At 39.4% G+C, this 22,045-nt stretch overlaps 2 protein-coding genes across 4 annotated transcripts in view; one reads left to right on the top strand and one right to left on the bottom strand.

Annotated features, from left to right (window-relative positions):
• The window catches only part of LOC124640560, a 31,508-nt gene extending 12,834 nt beyond the window's left edge, over positions 1-18,674 (top strand). Inside the window, exons 8-22 of the mRNA XM_047178362.1 lie at positions 196-342; positions 880-1,036; positions 1,626-1,714; positions 11,250-11,373; positions 11,702-11,793; positions 12,080-12,198; positions 12,501-12,626; positions 12,991-13,081; positions 13,561-13,676; positions 13,946-14,047; positions 14,404-14,574; positions 14,963-15,220; positions 15,657-15,812; positions 16,240-16,344; positions 16,769-18,674. Of these exons, the coding sequence (XP_047034318.1) occupies positions 196-342; positions 880-1,036; positions 1,626-1,714; positions 11,250-11,373; positions 11,702-11,793; positions 12,080-12,198; positions 12,501-12,626; positions 12,991-13,081; positions 13,561-13,676; positions 13,946-14,047; positions 14,404-14,574; positions 14,963-15,220; positions 15,657-15,812; positions 16,240-16,344; positions 16,769-16,819 (1,904 nt within the window). The 3' untranslated portion in view covers positions 16,820-18,674. The remainder of the gene's footprint in view (positions 1-195; positions 343-879; positions 1,037-1,625; positions 1,715-11,249; positions 11,374-11,701; positions 11,794-12,079; positions 12,199-12,500; positions 12,627-12,990; positions 13,082-13,560; positions 13,677-13,945; positions 14,048-14,403; positions 14,575-14,962; positions 15,221-15,656; positions 15,813-16,239; positions 16,345-16,768) is intronic.
• Positions 18,675-20,010: 1,336 nt separating this feature from the next.
• The window catches only part of LOC124640757 (myosuppressin), a 29,610-nt gene continuing 27,575 nt past the window's right edge, over positions 20,011-22,045 (bottom strand). For 2 of the 3 annotated variants that reach the window (XM_047178673.1, XM_047178671.1), the window contains exons 2-3: positions 20,912-21,102; positions 20,011-20,549 (exon numbers count right to left, since the gene is read on the bottom strand). In XM_047178673.1, coding sequence (XP_047034629.1) covers positions 20,458-20,549; positions 20,912-21,102 — 283 coding nt within the window. In that variant the 3' untranslated portion in view covers positions 20,011-20,457. Of the gene's footprint in view, positions 20,550-20,911; positions 21,106-22,045 lie in introns of all 3 variants that reach the window. The other variant, XM_047178672.1, reaches the window with a different exon arrangement.

Below are 22,045 nucleotides of genomic sequence, written 5' to 3'. Positions count from 1 at the left end.
CATGACCATGAACCATGATATTGTGTGCCTACTGTGTAATATACTACTGTTTGTTATTCCTTTTAAATAAAAATCCAAATAAAATGACACTATTTTGTCCACGTTGTCTTTTTATTGTGATAATCTCCTTTTATGGCTATCTTCATTTGGCGTCTTGTTCCAAAGTGAATTAGGTCTAATCACAGCAAATTCTAGGCGGATCACTGAACACGTCAGCCGGGAACGTCGGCAGCGGCGGCGGCGCCATCTTGCGGCCGTCCATGAACAGCAACAACCTTGACATGCTGGAGTATCCATTCCTGACCATGACGGAGTACCCGCCCGGGTTTATTGTGCATCTTGGTACGTATATCGTAGCCTATTAGTTAAAATAGATGGTCAGTCAAAGAGTTAGGCCTTTGACAGTACAGAGCCATTCGATAACAAGTCTAATTTAATTTTCACGCTTTACATTTATGGGTGGGACAAAAACTAAATATTCTGTTTTAGGTAAATATTCGGTGATATCATAACATACATATTTTTTTTTGTATTTAAAGTTTGTTTTTTTTTTATGCGAGTATTAAAGTCTCGGTTACAATCAATACTAGAATGTCTAGAATGTACAAGTCAAAAGTTTCAACACAGTTCAAAAGCGACATAACATTAAATTGAAACGTGTTGTATTTTCGTTATCATATTATATTTTATGGCGGGTCCACATTAGTGCCGTGAATTCACGCGCGACTTCACGGTAAACCGACACTGATCGTGGCGTGATTGTGCCTGAACCCCGTGAAAACTGTCCACATGTGACTATGGACGGTGAATGTTCACACCTGTTTACGGGGTCTTTACGGCACTATTCTTGACCCACCTAATTTGACCGGTGTCCCTCAGGCGGCACAGTCTGCGCCCGCTCCGTGAAGCTGGCGGACGGCGGCGAGGGCAGCGCTCGCGCGGCGTGGTGGGCCGAGCTGCGCACCGAGCTGCGTGCGCATGCGCGAGCGCTGCGCTGCAACGCCGTCATCGCATACACCGAGACTACCGCCATCTGGTGAGTACTCATGTGCAGCTGTTGGACGACAGCGAGGGCGGCACCTAAAACTTCAACCTAAATTCCACCGTGTAAATGGTGCATGTCTAGCCGAGGGGTATCGGGTTGCCCGGGTAACTGGGTTGAGGAGGTCAGATAGGCAGTCGCTTCTTGTAAAGCATTGGTACTCAGCTGAATCCGGTTAGACTGGAAGCCGACCCCAACATGGTTGGGAAAAAGGCTCGGAGGATGCGGATGGATGTGTAAATGGTGCATGTAGCTGGAGCAAGTTAACATGCGTCACGTGGCCCTCGCGCACGCAACAGAGCACGCGGGTGGGTATTTTGCTCTGGTACATGCGCGAGTCGCTGGACCCGCACGTTTTTAAAATGCAAGTAACCTGCGCATGTGCCTCAACATACGCAAGCTACTTTGCACCGTGTAAGCACACCCGAATGACATCGAGTTTTACGGAAACTGTACCAAGTTTTTCGTTTAAAAAAAAAACATAATTCAGTAAGATACAGCGCATTAAATAATTCTTAATTTACAAAAACAATATACACCGTTAACTACGATTTGCTTGCCTGAAACTGTATTTCATTTGCAGTGAGGATGTGTGCGTGCTGTCTGCTTCGGGAACGGCAGCTGTCATTAATTTAGACTGTGACTTTAATGCTGAGCCCGAACCTAACTCAGGTAAGATTTTTCTTTTTCTGCCTGCCCCGCTTCCGTTTTCCCCGTCACTCGTCATATTGCCAATCACTCCCTTCTTATTCATGTCATCTATCAGGCAATCCATCCATCTTTTCTTAGGTCTTCCTCTTCCTCTCCATCCATCCATACATAAGACAGTACATAAGAGATTACATAAGACAGTACATAAGAGAGTTCATAAGACAGTACATTAGAGAGTATATAAGACAGTACATAAGAGATTACATAAGCGAGTACATAAGAGAGTACATAAGACAGTACATAAGAGAGTATAGTTGTTGGATGTGTGCACGAGTTGGTTGGTTGCTCGAATAAATATCCACTCACTATTTCACAGCATATAATTTGCATACAGTTTAAACAGAAGGCACAATAGGGAAAGCATACATGTGATTGCAAGCGTTAGAAATATTAAAGCGACAAGCATGCGCTCCGCGTCGAGGCGTGGTCCTGACTGGCGTACGTGTGAGTGCGCTTGCACACCGCGATTGCATAGGTGTTAGTGCGGAGGGCTATGTCGATAAAATGCCGACCATCGACTATCGATAAAGAAGACGGATCACAGTCCATACAAAATTGCCCCACGTCCTATAACAATGTGACGTATCTCAAAAAAAAGATAAAAATGTTTAAAAAAATATAGCATACTCTCTAATTCTTTTTTTTTACACCTTCATACGAAAAAAATGCTTTAAAAATTGTTAATAGGACTATTTATGGACTATTTTATTAAATTATTTATTTGTTTGATAGGGTATACCTCACAGGTGGTCCCATAATCATCAGGTCAGGATCTGATGACGGAAACCCTGAGAAATCCAGGGCAACTTTTTAAAGTGGCAGCCATACGCAGGATAAAAACTTGACTATAAGGTGTATGTCTTATAACACTATGTAACAGTGAAGATTTGGAGCTGACCTGATGATGGAGACGAAAGAAGGTCCAGGGAACTCGACAACTGAATATGTAAACTACCTCGTGATTGGGCTTATATTATTTGTATTGAATAAACCTTTGCAACAGTGAAGGTTTGGAGCTGATCCGATGATGGAGACCAGAGAAAGTCGAGGGAACTCGGCAACTGAATATGTGAACTACCTCAAGAGTCGGTGTCTAATGGATGTACCTAAGCCGATGCTCCAAAGAATAGTATTTTTTTTTGCTTTTCAGTGTTTTTGGGAGTCCGTTTTATTTTATTGTAAAAAGTTTTTTTTTTGGCTTTTCAGTGACAAGCACAGTTGTCACTATCCGCATAAGTGGAAAGTTCTCATTAATACGAATAATATAAGCCCAAACACGAGGTAGTTCACATATTCAGTTGTCGAGTTCCCTCGACTTTCTCTGGTCTCCATCATCAAGTCAGATGTAAACCTTCACTGTTGCAAAGTTCTATTCAATACAAATAATATAAGCCCAAACACGAGGTAGTTTACATATTCAGTTGTCGAGTTCCCTCGAACTTCGTTCGTCTCCATCATCAGGTCAGCTCCAAACCTTCACTGTTGCATATTGTTATAAGACATACACCTTATAGTCACGTTTTTATCCCGCGCATGCCTGCAACTTTAAAAAGTTGCCCTGGATTTCTCAGGGTTTCCATCCTCAGATCCTGACCTGATGATTATGGGACCACCTGTGAGGTATACCCTATCAAACAAATAAATAATTTAATAAAATAGCCCATAAATAGTCCTATTAACGATGTTTTCATAACAGCGCCTGAACAATTTTTAAAGCATTTTTTTCGTATGAGGGTGTAAAAAAAAAGAATTAGAGAGTATGCTATATTTTTTTAAACATTTTTATCTTTTTTTTGAGATACGTCACATTGTTATAGGACGTGGGGCAATTTTGATCCATCTTCTTTACCCGACCAACTGTTAAGGTAGTATGCATGTGAGTGTAGTGATGTTGTTTATATGTAAATAGATAATTGTATATATGTATATATTATATAAATTGTGTGTTTTTGATTGTGTAGTTTGAAATTTTAGGTTTAAGATGTATATAAATATTATGTAAATAAATTAAATATGTGTGAAGTAGGCTACACCACCCCCCTCCAGAGACCGTCAAGGGCGATAATAGTCGGTAAATTTAACTCGCCTCCCAGAACGTGTTGTATAACTTGGCGGTGCGTCCAATGGGGGTTTCTCCACCTGGTGGGATAAAATGAATGCGGGCTTCAGTCGGTCAATGGACACTGTAACTTCCTTATTTTTCACTAACAATTTAAAAATCTTGTCTCCTCGAGCGACGACTTTGTATGGCCCAGAATAGGCAGGCTGGAGAGCACCACGCAATGCGTCTTCACGAAGGAAAACGTGATTGCAGGTTTCTAACTCCTTGTATATGAATATTTTTGGCTTGCAGTGTCGTGAAGCTGGTGCAGGTCGCAATTTCTCGGCGAAGTTTCTGAGCCTTGCCGTAAATTCGGCTGTGTCTGCTGTACCGTTGACAGTAGACTCAAAAAATTCGCCGGGTAATCTTAGCGGCTCCCCGTACACCAGTTCCGCTGATGAGGCTTGGAGATCTTCCTTGAAGGCTGATCTTACCCCTAATAAAACCCATGGCAATGATTCCGTCCACCTATCGTTAGCATGGCAGACAATCGCGGCCTTTAGCTGACGGTGGAAGCGTTCGACCAAGCCGTTGCAAGCCGGATGGTAGGCTGTTGTCCGCTTATGCTCGAAACCGGCTATCTTCAACAGACATTGGAACAAGGCCGATTCGAATTGGCGACCACGGTCGGTTACAATGTCTGTCGGGCAACCAAATCGAGATATCCAAGTGGACAGCAACGCCTTGGCTACGGTTTCTGCCGTGATATCTTGTATCGGTACTGCTTCGGGCCACCGTGTAAATCTATCCACGGCTGTTAAACAGTACCGATAACCTTCAGAAAGTGGGAGGGGACCCACCAGGTCGATATGAATCTGCTTGAACCGAGCGCGCGGTAGGTTATATGTGCCGAGAGGGGAAGTCACGTGGCGATTAACTTTAGCCCTCTGACACGGTACGCAAGCACGCGCCCAGTTCCTGCAGTCCTTTCTGACGCCTGGCCATACGAACCGCTCGGCTATTAACTTGGCTGACGCGGCGGCCCCCGGGTGGCTTAGGGAATGCAAGCTGTCGAAAACTGGCTTGCGGAACAATTCTGGGACATATGGCCTGGAAGCTGGAGTACTTACGTCGCAGTACAGGGGAATTCGACTTCCGGGGACATTCAACTGTTTGAGCCGCAGAGAAGAACCTTCACTCAAAAGCTTGCAGAGTTCTGAGTCAGAAGTCTGAGCTTGAGCTAGTTTCTCGAGGTCTACGGGCTCTGCTAGCTCTTCAATTCGCGACAAGGTATCGGCAACCACATTGTCCTTTCCAGAAATGTGGCGGATATCGGTCGTGAATTGCGAAATGAAGTCCAAGTGCCTATACTGCCTGGGCGAACAGTTATTCTTCCTCTCGGCGAAGGCAAAACTGATCGGCTTATGGTCAGTATAGACAATAAAATGGCGAGCTTCTAGCATGTGCCTGAAATATTTAATGGCTTCATATATTGCTAGAAGCTCCCTGTCATATGGTGAGTATTTCACCTGTGAAGGGCTCAATTTTCTTGAAAAGAAAGCCAAGGGCTGCCACGCATCCTCCTTGAATTGCTGTAAGACTGCTCCGATGGCCTTATCGGAGGCGTCTGTCACAACTGCAAGTTGCGCTGAGCAGTCCGGATGGGACAGTAGAGCAGCATTGGCCAGACTCTCCTTGCAAGCCTCGAAAGCAGCCAGTTCGTCTACTGTCAAAGTGATTGGCTTAGAACCTTTGACGGGACCTGCTAACAACGCGTGAAGTGGGGCTTGAATTTCGGCTGCGTGGGGAAGAAATCTCCTGTAAAAATTTATCATCCCCAGGAAACCCCTTAGCTGGCGAACATTGGTTGGAGGGGGAAAATCCTTGACCGCCTGAACCTTGGCGTCAAGTGGCCTAGAACCGCTCTCAGAAATGCGATAGCCTAGGAACGTTACCTCCTCCATACCGAAAACGCACTTTGCGGTGTTCACCAACATGCCGTATTCCTTCAGCCTGTTGAAGATCTGACGCAGATGATCCTCATGCTCCTCCGGGCTTCTAGAGAACACGAGAAAATCGTCGAGATAGCAGTATACGAAGTCTAGTCCTCTCGTCATCTCGTCTACGAACCGCTGAAAAGTTTGGCCTGCATTCCTAAGACCGAATGTCATAAAAGGAAATTCAAATAAACCGAATGGTGTTGTGATGGCGGTCTTAGGAATGTCCTCGGGACTGACAGGTATCTGATTATATGCTTTCTCTAAATCGAGCGTACTAAATACTTTACACCCAGCTATACTATGGGTAAAGTCGTGTATATGCTTAATCGGATACCTATCAGGCACGGTACGGGCATTCAACTTACGGTAGTCTCCACAAGGACGCCAGCCGTTGTTCTTCTTCGGCGCCAGGTGAAGAGGTGAAGACCACGGGCTCTCAGAAGGTCTAGCTGTACCAAGGGCCAGCATAGACTGAAATTCCTTTTGGGCAATCTTCAGCTTATCCGGTGCTAGACGGCGAGGTGGGGAGCAAACTGGAGGGCCTGGTGTCGTGCGTATGTGGTGTACAGTTTGGTGTGGTGTGGTGTGTGGCTTACCAGCTGGTCGAGTAATTTCAGGGAAGTCGTTGAGAATTTCGTGATACCGAGTCTCACCAGTCACGACCTTCACAGAAAAAATATTTTTACAATTAGCTACAGCAGCAATCGTAGACATAGAAGTGACATTATCAATTAGGCGTTTATTACGACAGTCAACTATAAGGCTATAAAAATTCAAAAAATCCACGCCTATTATAGGTTTTGTTACATCGGCTACGATGAAACGCCATTGGAAAGATCTACGTAAACCAAAATCTAAATCTAAATTGATACAGCCGTAGGTAGCTATGCTAGACCCGTTAGCAGCACACAAACTGTAGTCCGTACGCGCACGACGATCATGAAGCGCTGACCGTGGGAACACGCAGAGGTCGCTCCCTGTGTCGACCAGGAACTGCGTCTTCGAAGATCGGTCAGTGACAAACAGGCGACCACTAGCAGACAAAGGGCAATCGTCAGTCGCCATTACCGACCGCCTTTGGAGTTTCCCGACCGGTAGTCACAGGGCGGGGTACACTTGCTGGCTTTATCTCCGAACTTGTTGTGGTACCAGCAGATTGGGAATTTTCTGTAGTTCGATAGAGAGCGCTGCCTCGAACTTCTGCGAGTGTTTCTGGTAGAACCGGAGCGCGAACGGCTGTTTCGAGCAGACAATTGCTGGAACTGTCGACGAAGCTCAGCAATCTCCCTAGTTAGTTCACTCAGGACGGAGCTAGGGACACCACTCACCACACGGGAAGACAGGTCGTTCACTCGATCGGCTAAGTCAGCTAAGTCTTCGAGAGCAGCTGTTACTGGCTGACCTGCGAGCACCGTCTGGATGCCATGTGGTAGGCGGCTAACCCATATCGTCCGCAAGAAATCGTCGGGGACATTAAGACCTGCCAGGCTTTTTAGGTGGCGAAGGAACTGAGAGGGCTTGCGATCACCAAGCTCCTCATGCATCAACAACTGTTTGATCTTCTTCTCATTGGACGCGGTGAGTCGCTTGATCAGCTCGGTCTTCAGCTTCTCGTATTTATTAGCAGCAAGCGGGTTAATAATAATGTCCTTTATGTCTCGGGTGTACTGATTCTCGAGATGACCGATGACATAATTAAATTTGGTAACGTCACTAGTAATACCTGCTATGCTAAATTGTCCCTCGATCTGTGCGAACCAAATTTCCGGCTCTTCAGCCCAAAACGGAGGCACTCGTACGCCGACTTTGAACACGTTGCTCGGGTCGATCGACATCACCCCATCACTAGTGCCGGGCAGCGGTGACGTTGCCGCGCCTCGTGGCTCCTTTGCTGCATTCCCTTCCATAGCTCTTCACGGGGTCACCAGTATAGTTGTTGGATGTGTGCACGAGTTGATTGGTTGCTCGAATAAATATCCACTCACTATTTCACAGCATATAATTTGCATACAGTTTAAACAGAAGGCACAATAGGGAAAGCATACATGTGATTGCAAGCGTTAGAAATATTAAAGCGACAAGCATGCGCTCCGCGTCGAGGCGTGGTCCTGACTGGCGTACGTGTGAGTGCGCTTGCACACCGCGATTGCATAGGTGTTAGTGCGGAGGGCTATGTCGATAAAATGCCGACCATCGACTATCGATAGTACATAAGAGAGTATATAAGAGAGTACATAAGAGAGTACATAAGAGATTACATAAGACGGAACATAAGAGAGTTCATAAGACAGTACATTAGAGAGTATATAAGAGAGTACATAAGACAGAACATAAGACAGTATATAAGAGAGTACATAGGACAGTACACAAGAGAGTACATAAGACAGTACATAAGAGAGTACATAAGAGAGTACATAAGAGATTACATAAGACAGTACATTAGAGAGTATATAAGAGAGTGCATAAGAGATTACATAAGACAGTACATAAGAGAGTACATAAGACAGTACATAAGAGAGTATATAAGATAGTACATAAGACAGTACATAAGAGAGTTCATAAGACAGTACATTAGAGAGTATATAAGACAGTTCATAAGACAGTACATAAGACAGTACATAAGAGAGTACATAAGACAGTACATAAGAGAGTACATAAGATAGTACATAAGACAGTACATAAGAGATTACATAAGCGAGTACATAAGACAGTACATACGAGAGTTCATAAGACAGTACATAAGACAGTACATAAGAGAGTACATAAGAGATTACATAAGACAGTACATAAGAGAGTTCATAAGACAGTACATTAGAGAGTATATAAGACAGTACATAAGAGATTACATAAGCGAGTACATAAGACAGTACATAAGAGAGTACATAAGACAGTACATAAGAGAGTATATAAGAGAGTACATAAGAGAGTACATAAGAGATTACATAAGACGGTACATAAGAGAGTTCATAAGACAGTACATAAGAGATTACATAAGCGAGTACATAAGACAGTACATAAGACAGTACATAATAGATTACATAAGACAGTACATAAGAGAGTATATAAGAGAGTACATAAGACAGTACATAAGAGAGTTCATAAGACAGTACATTAGAGAGTATATAAGACAGTACATAAGAGAGTACATAAGACAGTACATAAGAGAGTACATAAGATAGTACATAAGACAGTACATAAGAGATTACATAAGCGAGTACATAAGACAGTACATACGAGAGTTCATAAGACAGTACATAAGACAGTACATAAGAGAGTACATAAGAGAGTACATAAGAGATTACATAAGACAGTACATAAGAGAGTTCATAAGACAGTACATTAGAGAGTATATAAGACAGTACATAAGAGATTACATAAGCGAGTACATAAGACAGTACATAAGAGAGTACATAAGACAGTACATAAGAGAGTATATAAGAGAGTACATAAGAGAGTACATAAGAGATTACATAAGACGGTACATAAGAGAGTTCATAAGACAGTACATAAGAGATTACATAAGCGAGTACATAAGACAGTACATAAGACAGTACATAAGAGAGTTCATAAGACAGTACATTAGAGAGTATATAAGAGAGTACATAAGACAGAACATAAGACAGTACATAAGAGAGTACATAGGACAGTACACAAAGAGTACATAAGACAGTACATAATAGATTACATAAGACAGTACATAAGAGAGTATATAAGAGAGTACATAAGACAGTACATAAGAGATTACATAAGCGAGTACATAAGACAGTACATAAGAGATTACATAAGACAGTACATAAGAGAGTACATTAGAGAGTATATAAGAGAGTACATAAGACAGTACATAAGAGATTACATAAGACAGTACATAAGAGAGTACATAAGACAGTACATAAGAGATTACATAAGACAGCAAATAAGAGAGTACATAAGACAGTACATAATAGATTACATAAGACAGTACATAAGAGAGTATATAAGAGAGTACATAAGACAGTACATAAGAGATTACATAAGCGAGTACATAAGACAGTACATAAGAGAGTACATAAGACAGTACATAAGAGAGTATATAAGAGAGTACATAAGAGATTACATAAGCGAGTACATAAGAGAGTACATTAGAGAGTATATAAGAGAGTACATAAGACAGTACATAAGAGATTACATAAGACAGTACATAAGAGAGTACATAAGACAGTACATCATAAGACTGTACATAACACTGTAACATAAGACAGTACATAAGAGATTACATAAGACAGCAAATAAGAGAGTACATAAGACAGTACATAAGAGATTACATAAGACAGTACATAAGAGAGTTCATAAGACAGTACATTAGAGAGTATATAAGACAGTACATAAGAGATTACATAAGCGAGTACATAAGACAGTACATAAGAGAGTATATAAGACAGTACATAAGAGAGTATATAAGAGAGTACATAAGAGATTACATAAGACGGTACATAAGAGAGTTCATAAGACAGTACATTAGAGAGTATAGAAGAGAGTACATAAGACAGAACATAAGACAGTATATAAGAGAGTACATAGGACAGTACACAAGAGAGTACATAAGACAGTACATAATAGATTACATAAGACAGTACATAAGATAGTATATAAGAGAGTACATAAGACAGTACATAAGAGATTACATAAGCGAGTACATAAGAGAGTACATAAGACAGTACATTAGACAGTATATAAGAGAGTACATAAGAGAGTACATAAGAGATTACATAAGACAGTACATAAGAGAGTACATAAGACAGTACATAAGAGAGTACATAAGACAGTACATAAGAGAGTATATAAGAGATTACATAAGACAGTACATAAGAGAGTACATAAGACAGTACATAAGAGAGTACATAAGACAGTACATAAGAGAGTATATAAGATAGTACATAAGAGATTACATAAGCGAGTACATAAGACAGTACATAAGAGAGTACATAATACAGTACATAAGACAGTACATAAGAGAGTACATAAGACAGTACACAAGAGAGTATATAAGACAGTACATAAAACAGTATATAATAGATTACATCAGACAGTACATAAGAGATTACATAAGACAGTACATAAGAGATTACATAAGCGAGTACATAAGACAGTACATAAGAGAGTTCAGAAGATTTTTATTTTTTGTAATAAAAATTGATGATGAAAGTGGCAAGGAGAGAGGCAGAGGCAGAAATGGAAAGATTTGGAGGAGGCCTACGTCCGATTACGATGATTGATTTATTTCTTTGTAACTTTGTACCAAAATATAAACCAATTTGTAAATGTGAACACCATGTAGCATTTTAATTGTCATTTTATCCTCATTTGTCTTTGCGATTCTACATGATCTTCGCATGCTGTTACTGTATGTATCAATACATACAAACTGTATATAACCATTTTATTGACAATGTAACCCTTTTATTTTACTTGGTTACAGCAACCTCAGGCTCTAAGAACACGATAGACGATGGTGAAACCGAATGGTGTAGTATGGCGCACGTGCCGTACTCGCCCGGCGCCGGACCCTATCGCGCGGAGTTGTCTACCTGCGGCGGCTGTAGGTATGTTGTACCGCTTGGCAAAATTATTGACCAGTTTTTGACATACGTATTTAAAAAAGAAAAGAAAAATGATGTTTCTGTTGATTAAATGTCATGCATCAAAATGTGGTCGTTGGTGGCTAAGTATACTGTTCTGTAAATTAATAAATTATTGTTGATAAAAATTACCTACCAGTCCCATTTTTGAAAGTCTGTGAATGCTTAAGTGAATGTCCTACCGCTAAAGAGGAACATTGTCTTACATGACGCTCCAGTTTCTATCTAGTTATCATCGACGTCTTATTATTTATAGTAGGTATAAATATTAATATTATTTGCTATTAAACAGGAGAGCTCGAGTGCCCACAGTATTACTAGCGACCTGCTCAAAGCCCAGCAAGTTGACTTCATACGCTAAAGCCGTCACGCTCACAGCCGTCGGTGAGTATACCTACGTTATAATGCACTTAGGATATTTATGTTATTGAAAACAATATTTCCACTGAAAAATAAATAAAAATGCTATTAGTTTTGAACCTAAAACTTTGAATAAATCAATATTAGTTTAAAAAAAGGGTAAAAGAAAATACCGCTCTAGAAAATTATGAAAATTAATATGAGTATGTTGCTTTCTCATTACCCCGGACGAAACGGAAGGTTTTATTTTAAATATGTACTGAGCTTATTATTTTTCACTTTTACTAATCTCTTTTATCTATCTTCTTAGCGGCGAGAGTTAGAAGAGCACCTCCCACTTCAGAGCCGGGCGCGAGAGACATCTCCGATCAGCTTCCCTTCTTAGAGTATGAACTGCACAAATTGCTGCTAGCCAAGCTTAGGATGCAGGTCAGTTACTAAAACATGTACTCAAAATAATATCTTCTAAACTAATCGTCTTTTTTTTTAATTATATTTTCAAGACAGTTTTGATATATTTTGGTAAACCAAACATAATTTATCAATACAGACACTCATCACAACCTTTCATGGACTGATCAGCAGTAGTGTATTATACATTTCAATACACCTGAAGTTTGTTAACCTACCCAGTAGCTATTAATATAGACATGTTGCTTGTTGCGTTAACCAAGTATTTTGATTTATTAACATATCTGTTATCTTAAAATAATACGTTTCTATCTCCACAGGGTGCGAACGCGTTATTCTCTCTGCAGACACAAATATCGATAGGCGAGCGATGTGTCATGGCTCTCGCGAGCGGGACGGCGTGTAGACTGGCCGCCTTACCGCCACCTACGCCGCCTAGAATTAAGGTAATGTAAAAATATCCTTTATTTATTTTTAATTTATTCTTGTATTGGTGCCTTTTAGGGTTGCTTGATTAATTGGGTTGAGGATAAATCAGATAGGCACATGGAGCCATGTAGAACACTGGTAGGTACTCAGTTGCACGCAGTCTTGGTTAGACTGCAATCCGGCCCCAACATATTTGGGTAAAGGTTAGGTAGATAAAGATGCTGGTTATTTTTGTCGTGGAGAAAGTTTCAGTAATCTGTATTTCCTTAAATTCTCAGAATATCTCCATAATATGTTTTGTACTGGGACAAATAAATATGATATTAAACTTATTGATTTCTTATAATATTTTCGTCGTTTAACTAAACCTTTTGTTTTCAGGCGTCAGAAAAAGACAAAGATGCATTAGAAATACAGAAAGCACTGTGGGACTCGTTCACAGCAAACCGAGCGGCGAACGGTTTTGATGTCGGTATGTATTTTGCAAATTGTAGCCAAACAGGAATCGGCCACTGACTTACAATTTAAAAGGATCAAACCCTAAATAATTAATTTTGTTTTGGTAAAAAATATGAAATGAGACAGAAAACACATATATAACATTTGAACAAAAACTAAAACTAAGGTAAAGAATGGGGGGAAAAGGACTTTCCCAGACATTTACGGAAACATACAACTTACGCAGAACTCACTAAGAAAATAACTCCTCATGCCCACCGAGAGTGCACCCAAAAGGCTGGCAGCATTGCCACGTTGGATGGCAATGCTCACTTTTTGACCAAAATAAAAATCGGTTGGCCTGATCTTTATACCATGTAGTACATGAGCCCTTAGACCCACGGCCCGAGGGGTTTAAACCCCAAACGGCTCAAAGGTATAAATTACCCACCAGGGTAATATATTTTCGCTGTAAACAGCACTTCTAATTGAAGTGTCACATAATGTCATCAGGTGTAGAACACAACACAAATGGAGTATTACCGGAAGTGGAGGGTGAGGATGCGCCGGCGCTAGACCTGTGTGCCGATAAGGACGCATGCGTACTGGAGTTAGATGAGGCTGAAGATGTAAGTAAACTAAAGAAAATCATAGCTGTGTTGGGGGGATTTATAGATGTAATTTTTTAGTGGATAGGGTTTTGACCAACTTCAACAAACAAAGATTTATGTTGTCAGAGTTTCAGTTTTCATTTTTATGTACTATTTCCTGTACATGGACAAAATGTATCCTAAGTTACTTAGTAGATGAGCTTCCCAACAGTGAAATATCAATTAAAATCGGTTTTTAATTTCGAAACCGTCTGGGTACAAAAATGAACAAGAATTTGGTATCTTAGGTGGAGACGGCACGTGCATTAGCTAAGCGTCACGTGAACATGCAAGTGTACACGCACGGACTGAAGCCTGTCATCGGTGCCCCGCCGCAAGCGTTTGCGCAGGTATGTGTCTAGTAATTAAAATAATTATCTAAAAACTACTTTCATAAACTTTAATATTTTTTTTTGTGGTGATAGCGCTTTGAAGATTATTATGCTTATGTGACGTTCTATTTATTTATAGAAATACAAAAAAAAAAAACAGAGTGATCTATAAATGTTTTCGTCTGACCGAAGTTGTTCTCGTTCCAACATTCATCTTACTGACCGCGTGAGCTGCAGTGGTGCAGTCTGCCTAATGCATCGAGCTGTAACTATGTAGCAACTCGCTTGCCTCAAACTCGCATACGTCACGTGACTGGGGTCACTCTATCAGCTCCAATCTGTTCTTCAACAACTGTTATCCTCCCCTTTCCCAGGTGTGGCGAGGCCGCCTAGTGCTGTCGGGTGGGGCGGGTGGGGCGGGTGGGGCGGGCAGCAGCGCAGTAGAGCGGCACGTGCGTCGGGCGCTGGACGGCGTGGCGTACAAGCTGCGGCGCCTGCAGCCCTGCGCTCTTGTGGCACCACGCTTCCAGCTTGAACTGCCTGAGGTGAGATCATGTATAGCATCACTCCTCACTACTAGGTGTGGTGCTGTCAGGTGGGGCGGGCAGCAGCACAGCGGCTTTTCTCTTTAAAGACACAGGTGTGCTCTCTGGGAACAAATCAGGCACTCTCTTAAAATCCTTAGAAATGGCTATCTGGTACGACCGGAGATAAATGACCAACATAGCCATGGTCTACCACCAACTTCTACACTGGGCCGCTATGTGAAAGGTTCTCACTTAACCCAGTAACTTACCAATAAAATTTTGCCATAATCATTTTCACGAATAGAATCTCTTTAAATGTCTTGCCTACCTAAACTACCAATTTTCGACAAACTTTTCACATGCCAAAATGACACATTTTTGCTCCAAAAACACCCATTATCCACAGGATGAGATCCAACTAGTTGTATCTGGAGCCGCCATCCCCCTCCAAGACCCAAACAGTCCCGAAGCCAACGGCATGGAGAACGGCCACCACACCCAAAGCCAGCACGGAAGTCACGGAAGCCACGGAAGTCATGGAAGCCACGGAAGCCATGGGAATGGAACTGGTGATGCTGATGATGATATCTTTGCTTTGGATGAAGAGCAGCTCGTGAAAAGTCCGCCTGAAGTGCCGGAGGAAAAGGGATTTATTACGGGACAGGTTTGTGGTCGTTTTTTACTAGAATTTGTAATTTTTGTAGGTAGGCTCTTTTTACGAATTTCATTTGGTTAATCAAAAAGGGCCTGTGGTTGCAAGCAGGCTTCGATATTCGCGTTGTTTAATGTCTTTGTCATAATGATGGTCCTTTGGTTAATGTTCTCTGCAATCACACGAGCAACATTAGATATAAAGGCACAGCGCATAAAGACTATATTGCATTTGAAGTTTGTATTTGACATACTCCGACATTTGGTGCAGTGGTTGAATCGGTAGAGTCAAATGCATAAGTAATTAGATCTATAATAAAATTGTCTGCCAGATTTGAGTCGTGGCGTTGACAAACGTTGATGTTAAATGAATCTGCTAACACTTCTTTTTGGAACCACATCCAAATTACTACAGCAAGTGTACCTAAGGCTTCGAATCTTTCTCCCAGGTCCCCACAACAGTATCCCTAACGACACTGAGCCACATAAGCGGCGGTCGCGTGTCCCGGCGGCTGTGTGCACTGCGGCTGCTCTTCGTGCGGGAGACCACCGCCGTGCGCGAACTTGGTGGCCTCAGCGGCTTCTTGCATACATTCACGTGCGAGGTGACTGATGACTATCACTTTCTTATAGAGGAGGAAATGGGGATGTGGGGATGAGGGATTCTTGCCGCCTTGATGTCTCTTCTTGCACAAGGGTCCAGGGAATAGTTCTCGCAAAACTTTTCGTCATTGCGTAGAAACTATTAAAGTAGCATCATCGGGTGATGAGGTGAAGTAGGGGTGTATGCCACATAAGTAATTGTGCTCTGACTTCTAATTGAGCAACAAATTCCATTTATATAAAGACTCCTTCCTTCCTTGATTTATATAAAGTTCCTGTGTTATTTTGTAGGCTCTAGCTAGACCATCTGATCACTTAATTTCAAGTACAGTTTTGACAAAAAAGCGACAGAAAAACAAAGTTACTTTACCATTTATTCTATTCGTAAAGATTTAATGAAAAACGACATATTACATACCTTATCAACAGGTGATGGCAATAGTACGCGCATACACGGCGGCGTTAGGCGGTAACGCGCTCACCTCCTTCTATATCAGACAGCTCATGCTTCAAGACAATGCACATAAAAATCAGGTATGAAGATTTTCATATATTAGATTAGTTGAAATAGTATAAGTATAGTAGAAATTTATAAATAAGATTAGTTGAAATCCACTTCTTTGCCTATCTTTTCCCAACTGTATTGGGATCGGCTTGCAATCTTCCGGATGGCGCTTAGTACCAGAGTTTTACATAGAGCGAAACTCTTATCTGATCTAGCTGCTTATCTGATCTCCTCAACCCAGTTACCCGGGCAACACAATACTCAATATTTTAATACAACTGGTTGCTAGACACTCTATATTGTGAATATTCGTAATGACTGCCGAAAATGTGCAAATGACAGCCGGGGCTTAACGACAGACCACGCCAAGCGTTGCTTAACTATAACTTAGCTACGAGCTCCTCCATGGTATTTAAATATTCCTTGTTTTCTGTATTGTATTTTCTCTTCCAGGGTCAATGTCTCCTGTCAGTAGGCGGCGACATCGTTCACATAACATACTGAATTGTCTATTATCTATTACTATATAACTTTACATGACATATCTATGACATGCACGTTTAGGACATATAAACTGTATATTTATTATTTAGTATGTAGACTTGAATTATTAATAATCCTAAATATATTCGCGATTTGTGTTCCAAGAATGTGATTTTTATTATAAGTATTTTTTAACGAAATGTAATTTTAATGGCTCTATTCGATTTCAAGATGGCCGATTATGCGATTCGAGAATCGATTTTTAAATATCCAATTTTGTCTTATTCTGTATCGAATTGAATAAGTTTTCTTTTAAATAATAATGCACACTTATTTGACTCAATCTCAGTTTCACTGGTTACTGATAAAGTGTCAGTTAGTTTTTTTTATAGTTAATGCTATCTACCAGATAAAGGCTGCTTATAGTTTCTTCCAGACAGCGATATGTTCCTGATAGGCTATCAGAAACTTTATCAGTAACTGATAAAATTGGTCATTAGTGTATTATGTCATATTTAAATCCATTGTTGCCTATCTTCTTTTCTTGTAATCATGTCAATTTTACAAACTCAAAATAACTTTCCTAAACGTATATTTCATGTTAGAATTAAGACAGACTGTTTATGAAATTCTGTGTTATTTATAATTTTTAGAAAATATCTCGAAAGAAGGGTGAAAACAGATCGATGTAAAAATTATTATACAAAATAGCAAACGAAATATTAAGTACCTGTATAAAAATGGCAGCTATACTATATTTGAAAACTTGCCAGAGACATCTGAAAGATCGTTTTCAACCAAAATACTTTAGTGTCATGAAAGTATGACCACCAGTATATCTTGAGAGCTAAAAAACATAAAACTTTACCCGAAGTTCGCGATATTTTCAATCAATTTTACTTAATAGGATAATAAAATGTTATAGTAAATAATATAATTATTTAATTGTGGTTTCGAAAAGTGTCAAAAATCAAAAATAAATATGTGAAATGTTATCAAAATAATTGCATGTAAATCGTACAAAATTATTTTTTACTGTTTTATTTTATGCATGTTATTTATGAATACGACTTTTCTGTCAAATCTGATGTATGAATTGTTTTTGACAACGTTATTAATATTTTGAACTTGAAGTTTTTATCATATTTTAAAGTAGCAATCGTCCGAGTCCGAAAAAGTGAAGATTTTTTAATTAATTAATTATTTTGTATAATAAATAACCTATTTCGGGTTTGACATCAAAATGGAAGAGTATTTGTAATATTTACAATATTAATAAAATTGTACTTCAAATATTGTATTACTCTATCACACTTCTTGCCATAGACATGCCAATCTTTGTAGTTAAAAAAAAACTTAGAAAAAAACTTGCCACGAATGTACTCTCTATCTACAAAATTTTGCTTAAATTGTTCTTTAAAAGTATCTGTGCATTAATTTCGATAAATATTTAAAACTGACTGATTACATTTTTAAATACTAATATAATAAAAAGAAAACATTTTTTTCTCACTTTGTTTGTTCTTTACAAAGCTCCGAAAACGAAATAAGTATCACATTGTAAAATATATGCAAGACTTCATTCATTTTTACTAACAAATAAATACAGTATTTGACAAACACGGTATTAAAATAAATAACGGTATTTATACAGTATTTCAAGTAGGTACAATGCACAGATACTTTTGAAAATTGCCGTGGAAGATCCAACTTTAAGCTTTATCAGCTTCATGTAAATATTTAGTTCATTTTAATGAATTTGTTTTTGTAAATATGTATAACTCGACGGTTAGTGGAAATGTATGGTGCTACGTAAAAGTTTCTTGTTATTTTATTTTAATTCTGCATTATCTGTGACAAAATATTGCCTTTTATTTATATTAAACTTTATTCACTCCTAGTTCACTGAAATAATTAAATGGAACAACACAAAACATATTTCACAAGTGTAGATTATTTTAGACTTCTTGACTAGATTCTATTTAAAAAAATGCACTTACATATTCCAGCATTCTTACAAATAATCTTCCGATTGACATATCGTTTCCCGCCTTTTCACTCACGACCATAAACAATATTAAAGAGATGTTTATATATTTTATGCAAGGAGTTTGTACTTGTGGATTACCATCTTTGCGAGGCGTAATCGTCAACAAAAGACATCGTAATTATGGCGTATTTTGTCACTGATATTTTTTATAATCCTCCATAATTTTTAATCAATTTTATGCGAATTTACTATGCATGTCGTGTGCTCATATATCTTGTTTAAAAGTACTTGCAGAACCTTGTAGATTGGCTTACACTTAGAACAAAAGCTTAGTAGTGAAAATAATCTCCTTTATGTTTCTTACTAGGCAATCTCTGTACTAACCCGTATGTATATAAATAATTATCAAAGAAGCTATTATAAGTTTTCCAAATGGCCTAACTTAGTTGAAGTTTGAAACACTATAAAATTCCTATCCTGATAGAATTTAACGTCCACATGAATATTTAAAACATTGCGTCAAAGAGACATTGTATGAACACTTACGGTGGATTTCTATAACTGATCCATCCGCTGTTTTGCGATTAAAGATAGAATATTGTAATTAGCTCCATATAAAATATGTTCAAATTCTATCTCTGGTAGGCAAAGCATCAGATATGTAAATTATTGGGATCGGCCGTTAACCAGTTTGGTTCGACAAGTACTTAGAGTTCATTATTATCGTAATTTTAATTATAAAATACAGTACCTAGCAGTTATTTGGATGTCTTTATGTATTTTGTCTATGTATGTTTACAATGTGTGTTGTAGGGCGAAATATATGACAATTATTTAACTTCTTGACTTTCATTTTTCTATCTCACCCTTTCTGACTAACCTCATTTGAGAATTTCTAAAATAATGCAATAATTCAGTTTAATGATGGCCTTGGCTGAATGCAGTCACTTTCCCGGTGACTGTTTGATTTAAGTTCAGAGTGCTTGCCCTTAACGTTTCACGGCATAGTACAACGTACTAAAATCTTTGCTAAAGACCATAAAATCAATGAGTTTCTGAAGTTTAGAACTTATTATGTGACTATGATGGCGAAGTATTCTCATTAAATACAGTGTATGCGAAAATAATGTGTATTAAGAAGCATGCAACAGTGTAAGTTTTATAGGATAGAAGGGTAGGTAGGAGCTAGGATCAAATTATTTTCAAGAAAATATCAAAAGGCTTGTCATAAATACGTACTTTATTTATTTATTTAAAACATCATAATAATTATTTAAATATTCTTATCCTTATCAAATGAAATGCCACAAAAATGTTGACAACAAGATCGTTTAATTACATCTTAAACACTATTAATACTTTTAGCAATAAGTACATTTCATTATAATAACTTCTAAATCTAGTCTATTAAATTTGGAGAGAGAGGTTTAGACGTCTGCTGTTGTTGACATCGCTACGTTGAATGAGTTTTTTTTTAATTTCGCAGTTCGGATACCTAGCATTTGGGATACGGCCTTACATTATAAAGGAACTTTTTAAATATTTTGGACGAAATAACGTAAAGAACTAAATGTATGTTATATTAGCAAAGAATCTAAGCCTGGTCGCTGCGTGTGGGTTGCGGTGTGTTGGCGTGGACGCGGCGTGGTCGCTGCGGGGGCCCGACGCGTCAGCGCCGGCGGCCGAAGCGCAGGAACGAGTGCACTACGTCTTGCCTCTTCATGCCGGTGTCGAGCAGTTGTGGATAGTCGCGGACCAGGGCTGGGGGAGGAGGAACTACATGAGTATAGTTCTTAATTTGAATAATTTTCCTAAACCTAATCATTGTTTCACATTTCATATTGTCTGTCACTAAAATTGCATATCGACCTCTCTAGCCATTGTTGATTAAATCTTTTGAGAGTTCGTTTCGTTCAGATAGTTCATTTAGAAACTCATGAGAACTTTGGGTAGGCAGCTACATCCATACTGAAGTGCCTCGTGTTCAGATAGCTCAGCAATTATCCTTAGTTCACTACAGCCGCAAAAAAAGACATCTTATTGGACTCAACACCAGCATCCAACCTGATATTGACACCCAAAAGCACTACGTACTATAGGTACCCTAGTACCCATCATCATACCTTGATACTCCGGCACCTGTTCACCAGCGGCCTCAGCATACAGCTCGAGGAAGGTGTTGAGCGCCTGACAGAAGCGCGCGGCGCGCGGGTCGTCGTCGGCGGCGCCCGCGCACAGCTGCGCCGGCGCACTGCGGGCCGCGCATGCGCACCACGCCAGCACCACGCACACTACCGCCAAGTGATGAACATTGCTGCTGGGGGGAAACATAAAATGCTATTTAGTAAGAGGAAAAAGTAGTATATTGACTAGGTATGGGGATATCTCCATTAATTGGGGTCCAGTCTAAAAGAATGGAGCTTTGTCTATGACTTACTGTATTGTACTGATATGACTTAGTAGGACTGGTTGTCAGACTTTTTGGCAAGCAATGATCGAATTCAATCAGGTATAATTGGGACTTTTTCTCTTTTATGGTAATGCGGCTGTATCGATTTTGATTAACTGACATGGATATAAAAGAAAACCTTAATTTTTTTTTTTTTCGATACCGAGCCTGAATCCTGATAGTACAAAAATGTAGGCTTCTTAAGAGGAAAGAAAAGTATAAATATTGACAATAGGTTCACAAAATATGTACTAACAAAAGCCGTGTATAAAAAGATCGTGCTCAACTAAGGTTGAATAAAGCTGCGTCATATTTCGTTTTTAATATCTTGCTCGCAATATAATAAGGCTGCAGCTTTGATCTTTTCCATTTCGATTGTCAAAGAGTTGCATTTCAATTGAAAATCGAGGTAGGTAGATATTAGGTAGGATAGAAGTTAGGTTGGTTGAAATATTGTAAAGGCCGAACTGGCTAAGTATTATTTAAGTGTTGAATCTTCCCTGGAAATAGACCCAGTTAGTTACTGACTATAATTTAGAGTTTAGACTTAAATGTTGTCTTGTACGTTATTCCGCATAGTACAAATATTTTGTTTAGTCATGAGAACTTGATGTGCTTACATTATTTGTGTGTGTGGCATTCTTCGTGCGATTTAGTAGAATAGTTGAAATGCCCTAAAAGTTTAAAGGACTGGGATTAACTCAAAAGCAACTAAGTAACTGAAAACATTCCAGCTATGTTGCGGAGTAGCTGTGTACTTATAAGCATAATCTATACTAATATTATAAAAAGGAAAACTTTGTTTGTT

Source organism: Helicoverpa zea, chromosome 21, assembly GCF_022581195.2.
Source record: "Helicoverpa zea isolate HzStark_Cry1AcR chromosome 21, ilHelZeax1.1, whole genome shotgun sequence".
Classification (NCBI taxonomy): Eukaryota; Metazoa; Arthropoda; class Insecta; order Lepidoptera; family Noctuidae; genus Helicoverpa; species Helicoverpa zea.
The sequence above is the reverse complement of the archived record's forward strand: the minus strand, read 5'-3'. Positions and strand labels throughout refer to the sequence as shown.